This window comes from Phyllopteryx taeniolatus, chromosome 21, assembly GCF_024500385.1.
Source record: "Phyllopteryx taeniolatus isolate TA_2022b chromosome 21, UOR_Ptae_1.2, whole genome shotgun sequence".
Taxonomy (NCBI): domain Eukaryota; kingdom Metazoa; phylum Chordata; class Actinopteri; order Syngnathiformes; family Syngnathidae; genus Phyllopteryx; species Phyllopteryx taeniolatus.
Window position 1 is genome coordinate 16,147,192 of NC_084522.1, and position 16,939 is coordinate 16,164,130.

General features: G+C 43.7%; 1 protein-coding gene across 5 annotated transcripts in view; it reads left to right on the forward strand.

The window, feature by feature from the left end:
* The window catches only part of phf14 (PHD finger protein 14), a 139,202-nt gene that overhangs the window by 53,787 nt on the left and 68,476 nt on the right, over window positions 1-16,939 (forward strand). For all 5 annotated transcript variants that reach the window (XM_061759200.1, XM_061759199.1, XM_061759201.1 and 2 more), the window contains exons 13-14: window positions 601-732; window positions 6,628-6,790. In XM_061759200.1, the coding sequence (XP_061615184.1) occupies window positions 601-732; window positions 6,628-6,790 (295 nt within the window). The remainder of the gene's footprint in view (window positions 1-600; window positions 733-6,627; window positions 6,791-16,939) is intronic.

Genomic DNA, 16,939 nt, shown 5'->3' on the forward strand with positions numbered 1-16,939 from the left:
GGCTGATGACACACTGACCTGACCGACTTGGCTGTGGATTGTGCTGTGTCTGACTCCGCAACTCCGCTTCGTTACTCGGTGGCGGAGATGTTACGTCTCTGGACCTTTTCAAGCAGAACCCCTGCACTTTGCCACCATACTTTTGAACATACTTTTTTAACAAACTGTAGTTGTATTGCTAGTTGTGTAAAGGAAAGTACAACACTGAGCATATCATAGGAGTTTATAAATCTGTGTTGATAATACACGAAACATTCACTGAACTGTTTTGGCTCAAGATTTTTAAAAAATAATTCACTCTCAGTCGGCATTGACACAATCAGTAAATACATTCCAGCAATTCTGCAACCTCCTGAACAGACACTATCAAACTATGTCGTTCCATTTATTGAGTCATGGTGAATTACGTACAAGGTCGTCTTTCACACTTTTAACCATAGGTAGTGGATATGAGTCCAATTGTCTGTTCCAAAACAATGGAACAGACCATTAACAGAAAAGAAATCATTTTCTACATTCTATTACTTTTCGACATTCTATGTGTTCATCATGACTAATGTAAACAGCTGTTACTCCTAAACAACTTTGTTCTGTCGGCAGCTGTGGCATCTGTAAAAAGAACCAAGACCAGCATCTGCTAGTGCTGTGTGACACCTGCAAACTCTACTATCATTTGGGTTGCCTGGAGCCACCACTGACACGCATGCCCAAGAAGACCAAGAACAGCTACTGGTAAGACATGTAAAATGAAGAAACGAGGTGCAACCGCATGTGTTATTCAGAATCATATCAATGAGGGCTCACTATGTTACTGTGCTTCTAGAAGAAACCGGTGTACTGACTTAAACTGGCGTTGAACACTGGTTAGGAATCACTGAAATAGACCGAGGAAAGTGCCAGCAGTTGACAGAAGAAAATTGTGAGCGCTGTAAAGGAAGACACGAAACAACTGTTTGTGGCATCTGTAACAATCTCCAGACTCGGGCTGGCCGATTATGGGGGAGAAAAAACAAAAAACAAAAAAATCACGATTATTTGGATTGATATTGAAATCACGGTTAATAAACACGATTATTCATTGATTTCGAAACTTTGTTTGAAACTTAGTATTTATTTAACTACTAAAACACAATTTTAAATATAAGTCAAAAAGAACAACCATAAAATAAATTAGTAACAAGCAAAATAATATATTAAAAAATAGAAATAAAAAAAAAAAAACATCGATCCATTCATTTAATCCAATTTCGGAACCGCTTATCAACACTAGGGTCGCAGGTGTGCTTGCGCTTATCTCAGCTGACTTCGGGCGACAGGTGGGGTATTACCCTGAACTGGTCGCCAACCAATCGCAGGACACATATAGACAAACAACCATTCACACTCTCAGTCACACCTATGGACAATTTAGTGTTCAGTTAACCTACCATGCATGTTTTTGGAATGTGGGAAAGCCACGCAAGCACGGGGAGAACATGAATCCCCACAGGGAGGCCGGATTTGAACCCACCCAGGACCTCAGAACTGTGAGGCAAATTTGCTAACTCAATCGTCCACCGTGCCGCCTGGGGGAAAAAAAAAAAAAAAACAATGAATAAAAATATGGCTAAAAACACTGACACGCCTGGGGTGACTGTATTGTCAATTATATATATTTGTCTAAAAAAATGCTTCTCAATATTCTGCCATTTAGCAAATAGAAATGTTGGTAATCCTAATTGACCTAAAACAGGAAAAAATTTTGGCTGATTTAATGTCAGACAGAATGTGTATTTCCAATGAAGTTGGGACGTTGTGTTAAACATGAATAAAAACAGAATACAATGACTTTCAAATCATGTTTAACCTATATTTAATTCAATACACTACAAAGACAAGATATTTAATGTTCAAACTGTTCAACTTGATTGTTTTTAGCAAATAATCATTAACTTTGAATTTTATGGCTGCAACACGTTCCAAAAAAGCTGAGACAGGGTCATGTTTTCCAATAAATTCAATAAACGTTTGGGAACTGAGGAAACTAATTGTTGAAGCTTTGTAGGTGGAATTCTTTCCCATTCTTGCTTGATGTACAACTTCAGCTGTTCAACAGTCCGGGGTGTTTCCGTTGTCGTATTTTACGCTTCATAATGCGCCACACATTTTCAATGGGAGACAGTTCTGGACTGCAGCCAGGCCAGTCTAGTACCCGCACTCTTTTACTACAATGCCACGCTGTTGTTACACGTGCAGAATGTGGTTTGGCATTGTCTTGCTAAAATAAGCAGGGGTGTCCATGAAAAAGACGTTGCTTGGATGGCAGCATATGTTTCTCCAAACCCTGTATGTACCTTTCAGCATTAATGGTGCCTTCACAGGTGTGTAAGTTACCCATGCCATTGGCACTAACACAGCCCCATACCATCACAGATGCTGGCTTTTGAACTTTGCGTCCATAACAGTCTGGATGGTTCTTTTCCTCTTTGGCCCGGAGAACACGACGTCCACCATTTCCAAAAACAATTTGAAATGTGGACTCGTCGGACCAGAGAACACTTTTCCACTTTGCATCAGTCCATCTTAGATGAGCTCAGGCCCAGAGAAGCCGGCGGCGTTTCTGGGTGTTGTTGATAAATGGCTTTAGGTTTGCATAGTAGAGTTTCAAGTTGCACTTACGGGTGTTTAGCCGAACTGTATTTACTGACATTGGTTTTCTGAAGTGTTCCTGAGCCCATGTGGTGATATTCTTTACACATTGATGTCTGTTTTTGATGCAGTGCCGCCTGAGGGTTCAAAGGTCACGGGGATGTTGGTTTTCCGCCTTGCCGCTTACATGCAGTGATTTCTCCAGATTCTCTGCACCTTTTGATGATATTATGGACCGTAGATGATGAAATCCCTAAATTCCTTGCAATTGTACGTTGAGGAACATTGTCCTTAAACTCTTCGACTATTTTCTCACGCACTTGTTCACAAAGAGGTGAACCTCGCCCCATCTTTGCTTGTGAATGACTGAGCAATACAGGGAAGCTCCTTTTCTACCCAATCATGGCACCCACCTGTTCCCAATGAGCCTGTTCACCTGTGGGATGTTCCAAACAGGTGTTTGACGAGCATTCCTCCACTTTCTCCATCTTTTTTGCCACCTGTCCCAGCTTTTTGGGAATGTGTTACAGCCATAAAATTCTAAATTAATGATTATTTGCTAAAAACAATAAAGTTTATCAGTTTTAACATTAAATATCTTTTCTTTGTAGTGTATTCAATTAAATGTAGGTACAACATGATTTATTATTTGTTTAACACAACATCCCAACTTCATTGGAATTGGGGTTGTACAAAGCCATGAATGTATCTGCGGTTCCTGCTATGTTTGCCTTGGCCTCTTAAGGGCAGTGTTGTGCGCTGCATGCATGGAACTGCATCTTTACAGTAAGCTAAAAAAGTGGGGCAGTGTCTATGTGTGGGTGGTGGCCCAGCACAGCGGCGTAGTGGCCCCAGGCCACCGGGCCACAGTTAATGTTTGGCCCTGGTATTATGTCAGAATCATCTTTATTTGCCAAGTATGTCAAAAACACACAAGGAATTTGTCTCCGGTAGTAACAAAGCCATTTTCACAAAAAATACTTGACATGAAAACATAAAAACACACTATGGAGAGTGACTCAGCGAAGAAATGTTACCTGTAATACTAATACTTTTTTTTTTGTCAACTGGTGCAGTCTTCAAGAAGTTTAAGCAGTTTCAAGTGACTAGTAGTGCAATAATCTGGAACAGTGACAATTGTGCAAATGACGCATATAGTTCTCAAGCACGAGTGGCCAGTATTAGTCAACAACAGATAGGCAAAGAGTGCAAAGTGACAAGACTACATAATAAAGTAGAAGTTCCCCGACAGAGATGTGACAACAATCTCAAGACAAAATTGGCAGCATTTTACAATGGAATTGTAAGTTAACTGTTTAGGAAGTTAATGGCAAGAGGGAAGAAGCTGTTGTAATGTCTGCTAGTTTTAGTTTGCATTGAACGATAGCGCCTACCAGAGGGAAGAAGCTGGAAGAAGTGGTGATGAGGATGTGGAGGATCCAAGAGGATTTTGCAAGCTTTTGTCTTAGTTCTGGCAGAGTGCAAGTCCTCAAGGGTGGGAAGCTGTAAATCCACCGGCAAATGGCAGGTGAGATGCTGAGCTGAAGGAGCTTGGAGGAGAGGAGTTCGGGGATGATGGTGTTGAACGCAGAGCTGAAGTCCACGAACAGGGTCCTCGCGCCATTGAGGTGTTCTAGGATGAAGTGGAGTCCCATGTTGACTGCATCATCCACAGACCTGTTTGTTTGGAAGGCAAACTGCAGAGGGTCCAGCAGGGCACCTGTGACACTCTAGAGGTGGTCCAGCACGAAGCACTCAAAGGACTTCATGACCACAGATGTCAGGGCGACAGGCCTGTAGTCATTCAGACCCGAGATTGCAGGTTTCTTGGGGACTGGGATGATGGTTTAGCATTTGAAACAGGGTGGTACTTCACACAGTTCCAGAGTTCTATTGAAGAGCTGTGTGAAGACTGGAGGAAGCTGCTCCACGCAGACTTTGAGGATGGGGACACAAGGTCTGGGCCTGCTGTTTTGTTAATGTTTTGTTGTTTGAAGATACGTCTCACATCCTGTTCATGTGTGGTCAATTTAGAAGGGGGAGTCAGAGGTGTGATGGTTGTCGCTGGTGTGGCTGGGTGGGTTTGGGGTGAGAAATTTTCCTTTTCAAATCTGCAGTAGAAGATATTCAAGTCGTTAGCTAGTCCTTTATTGTTCTCTGCTTGGGGGTATGGTTACTTGTAGTTCGTTAGCGATTGTAATCTACGCCGGACTGATTTAGAGTCATTAGCAGTAAACTGTTTTTCCATCGTTTTTGTGTAATTTGTCTTTGTGGTTTGAATTTCTTTTGTCAGCTGGTTACTCGCGCGATTGTACAGGGCTCTATCCCCACTTCGATAGGTGTCCTCTTTAGCCTGGCGAAGTTGCTGAAGTTTGGCCACTTCGTCCAGCTCTTCCGGGGGGATCCCGAGGCATTCCCAGACCAGCTGGGGGTAATGTTCTCTCCAGCATGACCTGGGTCGTCCCCGGTGGGACATGCCGAGAACGCCTCACCAAGGAGGCCTCCGGGGGGCCATCCTAACCAGATGCCCAAGCCACATCATCTGGCTCCTCTCTTTGCGGAGGAGCAGCTCCTCCCGGATGACCGAGCTTCTCACCCTATCTCTAATGGAAAGCCCAGACACCCCTGTGGAGGAAACGTTTGCTTGTATTCGCAATCTTGTTCTTTCAGTCACGACCCAAAGCTTGTGACCATAGGTGGTGATAGGAACGACCGGTAAATTGAGAGCTTTACCTTTCGGCTCAGTCCGCATCGCTGCAGACGCTGCACCGATCCACTCCATTCTTCCCTCACTCGTGAACAAGACACCGAGATAGTTGAATTCCTCCACTTGGGGCAGGATCTCTTCCTCGACCCGGAGAGGGCACTCCACCCTTTTCCGACTGAGGACGATGGTTTCAGATTTGGATGTGCTTGTTTGCATCCCAGCCTCTTCACACTGGTGTCCACCAATGGGTTCGGGGGGTTGCCACCACGACAGGCACCGACCACCTTGTGGCCACAGCTCCGTTAGGTCGCCTCAACAATGGAGGTGCTGAACATGGTCCACTCGGCTTCAATGTCCCCCACCTCCCCTGGAATGTGGGCAAAGCTCTACCGGAGGTGGGAGTTGAAATTCCTTCTGACAGGACACTGTGCCAGACATTCCCAGCAGACCCTCGCAGTATGTTTGGGTCTGGCAGCTCGGACCGGCATCTTCCCCCACCATCGGAACCAGCACACCTCCAGGTTGTGATCGGCTAATAGCCCTGCCCCTCTCTTCACCCGAGTGGAGACATTCGGCCGCAAGTCCGATGATACGACCACAAAGTCAATTATCGAACTGAAGCCAAGAATGTCCTGGTGCCAAATGCGCACGTGGACACCCTTATGTCTGAACTTGGTGTTTGTTATGGACAGTCCGTGACGAGAACAGAAGTCCAATAACAGAACACCGCTCCGGTTCTGATCGGGTGGGCGTTCTTCCCAATCACGACCTTCTAGGTCTCACTGTCATTGCCCACATGAGCGTTGAAGGCCCCCAGCAGAATGAGGGAGTCCCCAGCGAGAGCAATCTCCAGCACACCCTCCAAGGACTCCAAAAAGGGTGGGTATTCTGAGATGCTGTTTGGTGCATCAGCACAAACAACATTCAGGACCCATCCCCCCCACCCGACAGCGGAGGGAGATTACCCTTTCGTCTACTGGAGTGAACCCCAACGTACAGGTACGGAGCCGAGGGGCAGGGGTCCAACCCCTCTCGAGAAGACTGGTACCAAATTTTCAGAAATAAGCAAGCAGCAAAAGATTTACTTGGTTGTTTTTATTTTCAGTCCGGTACCCCAGGGACCCCACTACAAAGCCTTAAAAAGTCAATTATCCATAACCGTGTCCCCTTTAACGTTTATTTAGCCATTTGACTGAAACATGTTTTAAAAGGCTGTTTCCTTTTTTAAAATGGCTAATGCAATCTGATATTCTAATCAGTTCTATTCTATGAAATACACTTCTTGTTCCCAGGCAATGCTCAGAGTGTGACCAGGCAAGCAGCGATGAAGCTGACATTGCTATGGAGACGCTACCCGACGGTACCAAGAGGTCCAGGAGGCAGATCAAAGGGCCAATCAAATTCATCCCGCAAGAGATGTCGCCAGAGCCCAAACGACCTCAAGTTCGAGGCACGGTGTGTACTCTTTACAAACCAAAAAATGTTAACTGTTGAAAAATAAAATTGAAGGTGCTCTTTTTCCAGATCATTTTCATAATACAGTTATACAGCCCCTCAAAGTTTGACCGCAGCCCGTTCCACGATGCTGGCTGAACTTCTATATGGCTGTCAAAACTGTCGCCCTTGTTACTTAAGTCAATGCCTCGACAGTTATTTTACAATGAATTGTCATTGAAGTATAAGCAGAACTCGGTATCAATCAGTACGACTGTCAAAAACAAAACACCTTAATTTTATTGACAAATGAGGAGCCGTAACAATAGTTGCATTGCAGATGTACCTCACAGATCTCACATCTCTCAATTAACTGTCACCAGTAGAAAATGAAAGCAACCACTGAAGTCGTAATAAGTTAAACCACATGTATCCCTCATTTATGAGGGATGGCCTTCTATCCTTTAACTGCATACGTTGGTACTGAGTGTATGATATAAATGCGTTGTGCAAAATGAGTTTAAATGAAGTACTGTATTGTCTCATTATCTGTACATATCTTATGTGTGTCATTCTCTGCAGGCAAACATGAGATAACAGTACGTTCTAACTCGCGATGGTAGGGTTACAGTAAGCATATTCTACATTTTAATAATTTTAAAAAAATAATCTCAATAAATAATTATCCTTTTAAAGTGCAAAATACCAAAGTTCAATTCATTTTTTGGTGGGAACAGCATTTGCTTTTTCCACATGTGCGGCAATAGACTTTTGAACTTCTTGATGCAATGTGGTTTAGTTTTATTGTAAATCGCTGTTCCTGATGTGCACGTCTTGGCCTCTGCGGGGCAGTGTGATAAGCACAATGAGATACACACTTGCAGTAATAAAGAAAGTAAAGTCATGATTGAATATTGTTATCATAACTCGTTTTTCACAGAGTTTGAAGAATGTATGCCAGAAACCGTTATATTGCCTGTTTGTATGTTGTTATACAGCGTTTGTGTACCGTCCATCCTTCCATCCATTTTCTGAGCCGCTTCTCCTCACACGGGTCACGGGCGTGCTGGAACCTATCCCAGCTATCGTCGGGCAGGAGGCGGGGTCCACCCTGAACTGGTTGCCAGCCAATCGCAGGGCACACATAAACAACCAACCATTCGCACTCGCATTCACACCTACGGGCAATTTTAGAGTCTTCAATCAACCTAGCATGCATGTTTTTGGGATGTGGGAGGAAACCAGAGTGCCCGTAGAAAACCCACGCAAGCATGGGGAGAACATGCAAACTGCACACAGGCAGGGCCGGGGATTATGAACCCCGGTCCTCGGAACTGTGAGGCAGACGCTCTAACCAGTCGGCCACTGTGCCGCGCGTTTGTGTACCAAGGCTAATTTTCATTAACTCGTAAATGGTGTGTATTGTGTGTTCGCTTTGAGCTAGCAATTTTTATGAACAAAAACGAAGAAAGGTCTGTGGTGGCTGCGGTGTATTTGAACTTTGAATAGGTATAATTATTTTATGAGAGTTTAGTTTTACAGTGAACTTTGTCTGGAATGTTGCTAAACGACTTCAAGCAAGCAACATTCACTCTTACGCTTTGCTACTATGCTAGCACCTTAGCAACCTGTGTTTCTGATCGCGTGGGATCTGCTGGATAAAAGTGCTGGAGCAAAGCATGGAATGGCTTGTTGTTTAAGCGTAGTTATTCAATGTTGGTTTTTGGCCTTACCGCTTACATGCAGTGATTTCTCCAGATTCTCTGAACCTTTTAGCTCTCGTCCGATCCGATTAAAACAAAAAGCACATTTTTGGTCTGTGTATTGGATATTCTGCTCCGTTTTTTTATTTACTGACACCCTGGCTCAGGGGTGTCAAACTCATTTTTGTCACGGGCCACATCGTAGTTATCAGAATCAGAATCATCTTTATCTGCCAAGTATGTCTAAAAAACACACAAGGAATTGGTCTCCGGTCGTTGGAGCCGCTCTAGTACGACAACCGACGGTCAATTGACAGAGAACACTTTGGAGACAGAAAGACATTGAGAAAAACAGTCACTGAGTAATAAAGGGTGGCTAGTTATCTGGTAATGCCGGTGCATTATTTTTTTTTTGTTGACAATTGTGCAAAAAGATGCAGTCCTCTTGCAATAGTCCAGTGCAATGACCAATCGGTTACGGGCTCTCTAGTTATGACTTCCCTCGGAGGGCCGCTACGACTGAAGAAGAAGAAGAAGAATCATCTTTTATTGTCATGAACATGCATGCACGCACGCACGCACACGAAATTTGTTCTCTGCATTTAACCCATCACAGTGAACACATACACATACACACTGGAGCAGGGGGCAGCTGAAGCGCCCGGGGAGCATTTCGGGGTATCGGTGTCTTGCTCAAGGACACCACAGCCGTGAGTCCGGAGGATGTTGGCGGATGGTCCAGTCGGGGTTTTGAACCTAGGTCCCCCACGGTGGGAGGCCGTGGTGTCTTAACCATTGGGCCACGGCTGCCATATAAGCCATATAAATGAAAGATTACCTCATATACTGGACACGTTGATGAATAACCAGTTTTGAAATCAGAAGAACTATAAAAACATGTTTTCCAGCTATTATCCTTTCAAAGGGGGATTGGTAACAAAAAAAAAAAAATGCTTGCGACTAATTCAATGGTATTTCACCAGAACACAATTAGTAATTTTGATCTGCTTTCGCGGGCCACAAAAAATGATGTGGCGGGCCGTATTTGTTTCCCCCGGGCCACCAGTTTGACACCTGTGCCCTAGCTGGATCCTACTTATCTGAGCCGACAATGCTTTATTCAGTGCTATAGAGCTTCTGACACCCGCCCTCAAGAGACATTCAAGATTTGTATCTGACAGCTTTGTTGCAGTGGCGGGGTAGTCTTTCACCTCCCTTTTGTTTTTTCCCCACTGTCAATATTTGACCTTCTCACACTCCTCTGGGACTTGAGGGAACTTTGCTCTTGTTGCTGTGGAACACTCTCAGTAGTCAGTATTGTTGTTGTTGGTCTCAGTTACAAATAAAAAAAAAAAAAAAAAAGGAACAACACGTCTCAGCAACTTCAACATGCTCTGCATTGTTTTGGATGAGGCTTGTGGACTGGGAGATATGAGTTGAACACTTGACATGGAGACAAAATAAAGAGACAAAAACATTGGACCCTAACTGACAAAGGCATTTGGAAGCAGGACTGGTTCTTGGAGAGATGCCGAATTGCATCCAGAGTCCCACAACGGTGCCCTTCAGCATGGTATTGAACCCACCATTTGCTCCGGGAACTACTCCTGTGCGCACCATCACTGACTCTCTCCCTTATTGCGTGTGGGTATGAAAAGCCATCCCCCAAAAAATCCAAAGTGTAATGGAAATGTCTCCTTGAGGGATAAAGGATTTTCACACACAAGTTTATATGTCGAGGATCATCCTCTCTTTCTTGAAGCTTTAGCCTTTTCATCAACGTGAAGGTTGATTTTTGTCCCACCAGTCCTGAAAGTGCCACAAAACAGGCCCAAAAAAAGGTTTTGTAAATTCGACACGCCAACAGAAAAGCTGGACAATGAATAAAACGATAACATCACAAAGTATGTGAAATCAGGCTTCAAAATGGTCAAGAATTGAGAGATGCTGTGGGCGTGTCGCTGGGTGCCCTGAAAATCCCGCCTCCAGCTGCCAAACAAATACTTCTATCGCGCATTTGCTGCTCCTCTGCCTGCAAGCAGTGTGAGAGAGGAGCGTTACACAGCACGCGCTTTCACGAGCCGCAGAGGCGTTCTGTCCCTTCATTTCCGTTGAAATTCAGTCCACGGAAGGACTCGAACATGGTGGTGGCAAAATGCGGGGACGCTTTTATACAGCAAAGATTTGATTTGCTTCAAACTTTGAAAACAATGTATCATTTCATTTCCACCTGACAATTATGTGCTACTTTGTTTTGGTCAATCACAATCAAATCTCAAAAACATTCAAGTTTATGGTATGGTAAGGTGGATAAATGTGAAAAGGTTTTAAGGCGTATAAATACTTTTTTTCCAGGCATTATATATAATAGGGGTTATTTGCAACTGACTTCCGCATTCGGCGAAAGAGGACGTAGCTCTTCATTCCGGTTCGGTCAACACTTAACCAAAGATGACCATATCCCATGTTGAGGCTTTGTTCGTCTTTCCATATATCATCTCTCATATGTATATAAACAAATTATATACATGTATTTGAATTTGAACCAAAGATGCCAGCGATAAAGAAAACAATTTTCTCACAAGTTTGGGTTTAAGCCATCATGTCAACAGCCCATTGTTAGCTTCGTTATCGCCGCGCACACAGGAAGTCGGCCTACCTACATTTCGTTTTTTTTCTCAGGCCCATTTAATGCTCAAATTTTCAACATAACGTTGACACTTACTCCTCTCATAAAGAGGAAGGAAAGAAAACAAACTAAATGGCAAAAAATACTCAATGACAGATGTTTGTCTTTTCTATATATGTGGGCTCAAGACGTCGACTGTACACTGAAAAAAGTTGCTGTTCACGAGACATGACTTGCTGCTAACTCCAACCCTAATTCACGTTAGCAACAAAAGATTCCCTATGAATATGTCATGAATCAGCAGTGAATTTTGAGTAAAAATATTATCTGGGAACTGCTAATTCATTTGATCCGCTGTGAAATGATTCATACTTACTAAATATTGATTTCGCCTGCGATTTCTAAAATACGTGCAGTTTTAAGAGCCTCACCTCAGCAGAGCTTCGATCAGCTGTGTGCCTTAACATCTGTCAGCTTTGGCGAGCCTGCGTTATGACTTGAATAGGCACCCAATGTGTAAACTACCATATATAAAATAGACATATTAGTGAAGGAGCAGGTGGGCAGCATCTTGACGTTAGGTACTCCATCTGGCATGTGAGCTTGAGCCACATATGCAACATCTGGGATCTGTTAATGATGATGTTGCTATTATTGATTTAAAAAAAAATATTTTCCAGCAGCTCCACAAGCACGTGAAGAGTTGTTGTTTATTCTTTGCATACCGACTGTACAAAGAAAACAATTGGGTGAGTATACAGTATATGCTACCCTGGTATTAGTCATATTCATTCAAAATGGTGAGGGTAAGCGGAACGGAAGATGAATTAATGAATGAATATACATTTCAAATACAAGATACTGTAGCGTATATTAGTTGAATAAAAATGTAATTAATTTAGGAGAAAAGAATAAACTGGAAGTGACACCTGCGTTACCTCCGGTTTAGCCTAATTTTAAATTACACCGTTATAAATTAAGCTATTTTATCTAGTAAATGGGCACCACGTCACCTTTTAGATGTATAAAACGTCAGGACAAAGTGACGACAAACCTTATATCCTCAGTCTCGTAATTTGAAGGTCGCTAGATGAAGTAGATGAGTTCTAGACGACCAGAGGTTTTTTTCCTCGAACCCAAATACACACAACAATGCAGGTAGTGAATTTCATGGAAAATTGAACGATCTAACATGGGGAATCTACAGTGAAACAATACAGAAAAAAAACAAAAAACAAACAAAGGTTAGACGAACATTGGCAAAGGAAACTGACTCGTGATGTGAGGTTGGTAGTGAGCATGGGATTTCATTTTAGTATAATTTGTCATTTAAAACCAGTGGAATAAAATATGAATTAATGGATTTACGATAACGAGACCATTGTTCCGCTTTGCCTTGTCGCGCGCCCTTCCTCTTTAATCCCGGTAACGAATGTTTCAAGTGGATGTGATTGTTGGGAACACTAATATTTGCAATGTGGCATTCGTGTTGGGTTAGGGTGAAACCGTTCATCCGGTTCAGTTGACAAACAGATTTGACATCAGACATTCAAATTTGCAGAAATACAATCACTAGTGGCGTTCATGTAAAGTTCTTAAAATATTATATCACATTCAAGTCCAGTGAAGATTGTAATTAGTTAATCCGGGGGTGCAATGGCTTTCCGCTACCTGTGGGTGTCGCTCGTGCTCTGTCCAAACTCCCAGCCCAGATGGGCAAATGTCTTTACAGGCAGCGGGAAAGAGAAGTCTTTGTTGTTGAGGATCTCCAGGCTGGAAGTTAATAAATTGAACGTCCAGGTGCGATGTCTGTGTCTCGGCTTTGATGCTACTGGCTTCTAATTCATTTAGCGTCTGTGTGCGAAGTAAAATCTGGCATCCCCGTGGTCGTCTGCCTTGGCGGGGGAGTGGCGACAGCGATGCCGTTTGGTCTGGAGTGTTGGAGTCACGGTTCCATCAGGCGAGAGCATGTCTGTTACAATACCAATTCCAAAACAGCAAATAATTGGGCTAGGATGGCACCTAACAACGTGGTCGTCTGGGTTACGTGCTCTCTAGTACTGTCTGTTTTGTTTTTCGTTCATCTTTGGACACATTATGCGACTCACTTAGACAAGGGAAGACTTGCTAAACATTGGGGAGTCTACCCCGAACTTTTTTTTTACCAACTTTAACAAATCCGCTCAGTTTTCTCTGAGTTACTCATCGGAGGGACAGCCGCGGTCTACGGCGCATGGAGGAGAAGGCGACGCCACAGAGGGAAATGAGCTGGCGTGCAGGTCAAGCTCTCTGTAAGAGAGGATTCTGAATGCCGCTCCCATCAATTCACGTCGGAAATCTACGCTCCCTACCCAACAAAATGGACTAGCTTCATCTTCTCACAAAGCCCAATAAGGACTTTGGACGTTCCGCCGCCCATTGCTTCACGGAGACATGACTTTGTGAACGGGTCCCCAATGGCGCCATAATGCTTCCGGGCTTCCGACTACACCAGGCAGACAGGGTCATGGAGTTATCGGGGAAAACAAAAGGGGGGCGGGATATGCTTCTATATCAGCGAAAAATGGTGTATTGACGTCACGGAGCTCAACACACACTGCAGCCCGGACTTGGCGTCGCTGTTTTTGGACTGTAAGTCATTCTACTCGCCACACGAGTTTACTTCATTCATACTCCCGGGTGTCTACATTCCTCCACAAGCTAACATGAATGCCGCACTGCTAACGCTTGCTGAACAAGTAAACAAACCTGGGAAAAAAGCACCCAGATTCACCCCTCATTATTCTTGGGGACTTTAACAAAGCTAAACTCAACCACAAACTCCCTAAATAAAACGACTGCTACCCACGCTAAATGACGCATACTGTGCTATACCCCGCGAAGCTCTAGGCTTGTCTGATCACTGCTTAATTCACTTAATACCAACATACAGACAAAAACTTAAATGTGCGAAGCTTGTGATTAAAACAGTGAAGAAGTGGACCTATGAAGCACAGTTAGAACTTCAAGAGTGTTTAGACTGACAGACGGGAGTGTCTTTGAAACTTCAACTGGCAGCCTGGATGAATATACGGACTGTCACATCCTATATCAGTTTCTGTGAAGATGTGTGTGTAGCAACAAAGACATTTCGCACGTTCAATAACAACAGACCGTGGTTCACTGCCAAACTTATGCCTGGATCACACTACAAGACAAATTATTATTATTATTTTTTTTTTTTGTCAGACTACTGCCATGAAATCTTGCCGTATCTCAGTCAAATAGTCAACACTACGCAGCACTGTATCTCGTCTTTTACGATCACGGGGCTTTATCTTGGCAAATCAAACACAAATCAGAGAGGCGGAACCAGAAAACATGTGACCGGTCAACGCGACCGGAAACACTCATCATGTCGACGACAACAACAATGTTCCACGCCTGTGTATTATCCATCCATTTTCTGAGCCGGTTCTCCTCACTAGGGTCGCGGGCGTGCTGGGGCCTATCCCAGCTAACATCGGGCGGGAGGCGGGGTACACCCTGAACTGGTTGCCAGCCAATCGCAGGGCACATACAAACAAACAACCATTCGCACTCACATTCACACCTACGGGCAATTTAGAATTTCCAATCAATGCATGTTTTGGGGATGTGGGAGGAAATCGGAGTGCCCGGAGAAAACCCACGCAGGCACACGGAGAACATGCAAACTCCACACAGGCGGGACCGGGGATTGAACCTGGGTCCACTACCACATTACTGGTAACCTTTCATTGCTCAGTGACTCTCCATGCAGTTTTTTGATGTTTTGATGTCTCAAAAGTATTTTCTGTCACATGGCTGTCTGTTGTCATACTAGAGCGGCTCCAACTACCAGAGACAAATTCCTTGTTTTTGACATACCGTAATTTCTTGTGTATAATGCGAACCTCAAGTACAATGTGCTCCCCCAAAGTTGACCTAAAAAAATCAGGAAAACCCTTCTACCTATGTAAAATGCGCACCATCGATTTGCTGCTGTCCATATGCTCAAAACATTATGAATTATCTGTATTTTTATTCTGGTAGGTTTTTATTTTTATTCTAGTAAGTTTTTTCAAAGAATTGTCTGTATCACAATAATTAATAATAATACCCGGTAATAATAATCTTTGTGTATGGGCTGATGTAGTGGTAATATTATATATATATATATATATATATATATATATATATATATAACATTTTATTAGTAGTTGATAACACGTACTACAGTCTTACATATTTAATAAACAATTTTAACACTGTTTAACATAAGAAACCTTTGTGCAAGAAAAGGTTTATGCATGAAACATTTGTGCATAGTGCAGTCTATCCACTGCATTACACATCCTCGGCAAAGCCTTGAAAAGAAGCATCTGACTCATCTCCCCTCTGAAAAAGAAGATCCATTGCAGCTCCATTTGATTCATCGCTGTAGAACTTGGTCCAGTTTCTCTTGCTCCGGTGCCTCCTGCATTGCATCATGAACAGCGGTCTCATCCTCCTCCCACAGCATGTCATCCTCTGTGTCATCCATGGCGCTTGTGAGGCAACATTTTTTGAATCCCCTTGAAATGGTGTCAGGGGAAACCGCATCCAATGCATCTTTTATCCATGCTGTTATTTGCACCAGTTCGGGTTTCCTTACATTGCCACCTGCAGTGACTGTATGAGTCCCCGAAGTCATCCACTCATTCCATTTCTTCCGCATGTGCTTCTTAAAAGGGCAATTGCACGATACGTCCATTACCTACAACTGCGCAGTCACGCCACCAGGAATGATCACCAAGTCCGTTTTATTTTCTTGATGGCTGGCATGCAATGTCACAAAAAGGCGTCCAGCACCAGCATTCCGAGACAGTTGCTTGTGGTTCCACCAGACTGACGTAATCCTGTCCTTAGTAAGCGCCTCAGCCATCCACCCTCACTATGACGCCCTTTGGCCACTGGCAGTTCTTGGGAAGAGTTTTTCGTTTAAAGATCATGTATGGCTTCATCTTAGTCCCATCTCCATACGCGCCCAGCATTACAGTAAAGTGGGGTCTTTCGTTCCCAGTAGACTTTATCCTCAGTTTTTCCACCTTTCTGATCAATTGTATGAGTGCTTGGCAAATCAAAGGTGAGGGGTGTTTGATCGGCATTTGCTATGCACCCAATTCCCTACTCTCGCTGCTTTCTCAGCCGAATGATGAACTGCTGGTTTTTCGTCAATTTATCCCCACAATCGGCTTGTGGCTCCTCATAAATAAGTAGCACCAGTTCGCGGATGCCCTGAAGTCTCGGTTACCTCTATTCCTCATTATTGTCAGAGCTTTGAGACTAAGTTCGGCAGTGCTGATAGGCGCAGCCACTCGCCCTCCGTTCGGCTACAATCCGTAGCAGCTCTTCCTCCATCTCTGGGAACTGCGTGACTTTCCCACGTCCCAAAGCTCTTGCATGTGCTTTTTGCTGGATGATTTTCTCCTTCGTTTTCCTCCACAATCTCACGTTCGATTCACCCACTTTGAACCGCCGCGCTGCTTCACGGTTTCCCACGTCTTCGGCAGCGATTACTTTTCATTCTCTATCTTAGTTGAAGTTAAACTCATGAGTAGCTGTTTCTGCTGTTTAGTGCAGTAGCAACAAATATGCTACGCTAACAATGGTGACATGGCAAACTGCCCCGAGCAGGTCGGGAATCTCAGATTGGCGGCGCACATTACCGTAATATATATAAATGTGTAACATTAGACATTGCATATCATATTGGAATGTAAGTGTACACCTTTTTCACCTGTATACGACTATACAATGTGATTTGATTTTTGATTTTTTGTTCAATGTACACCTATA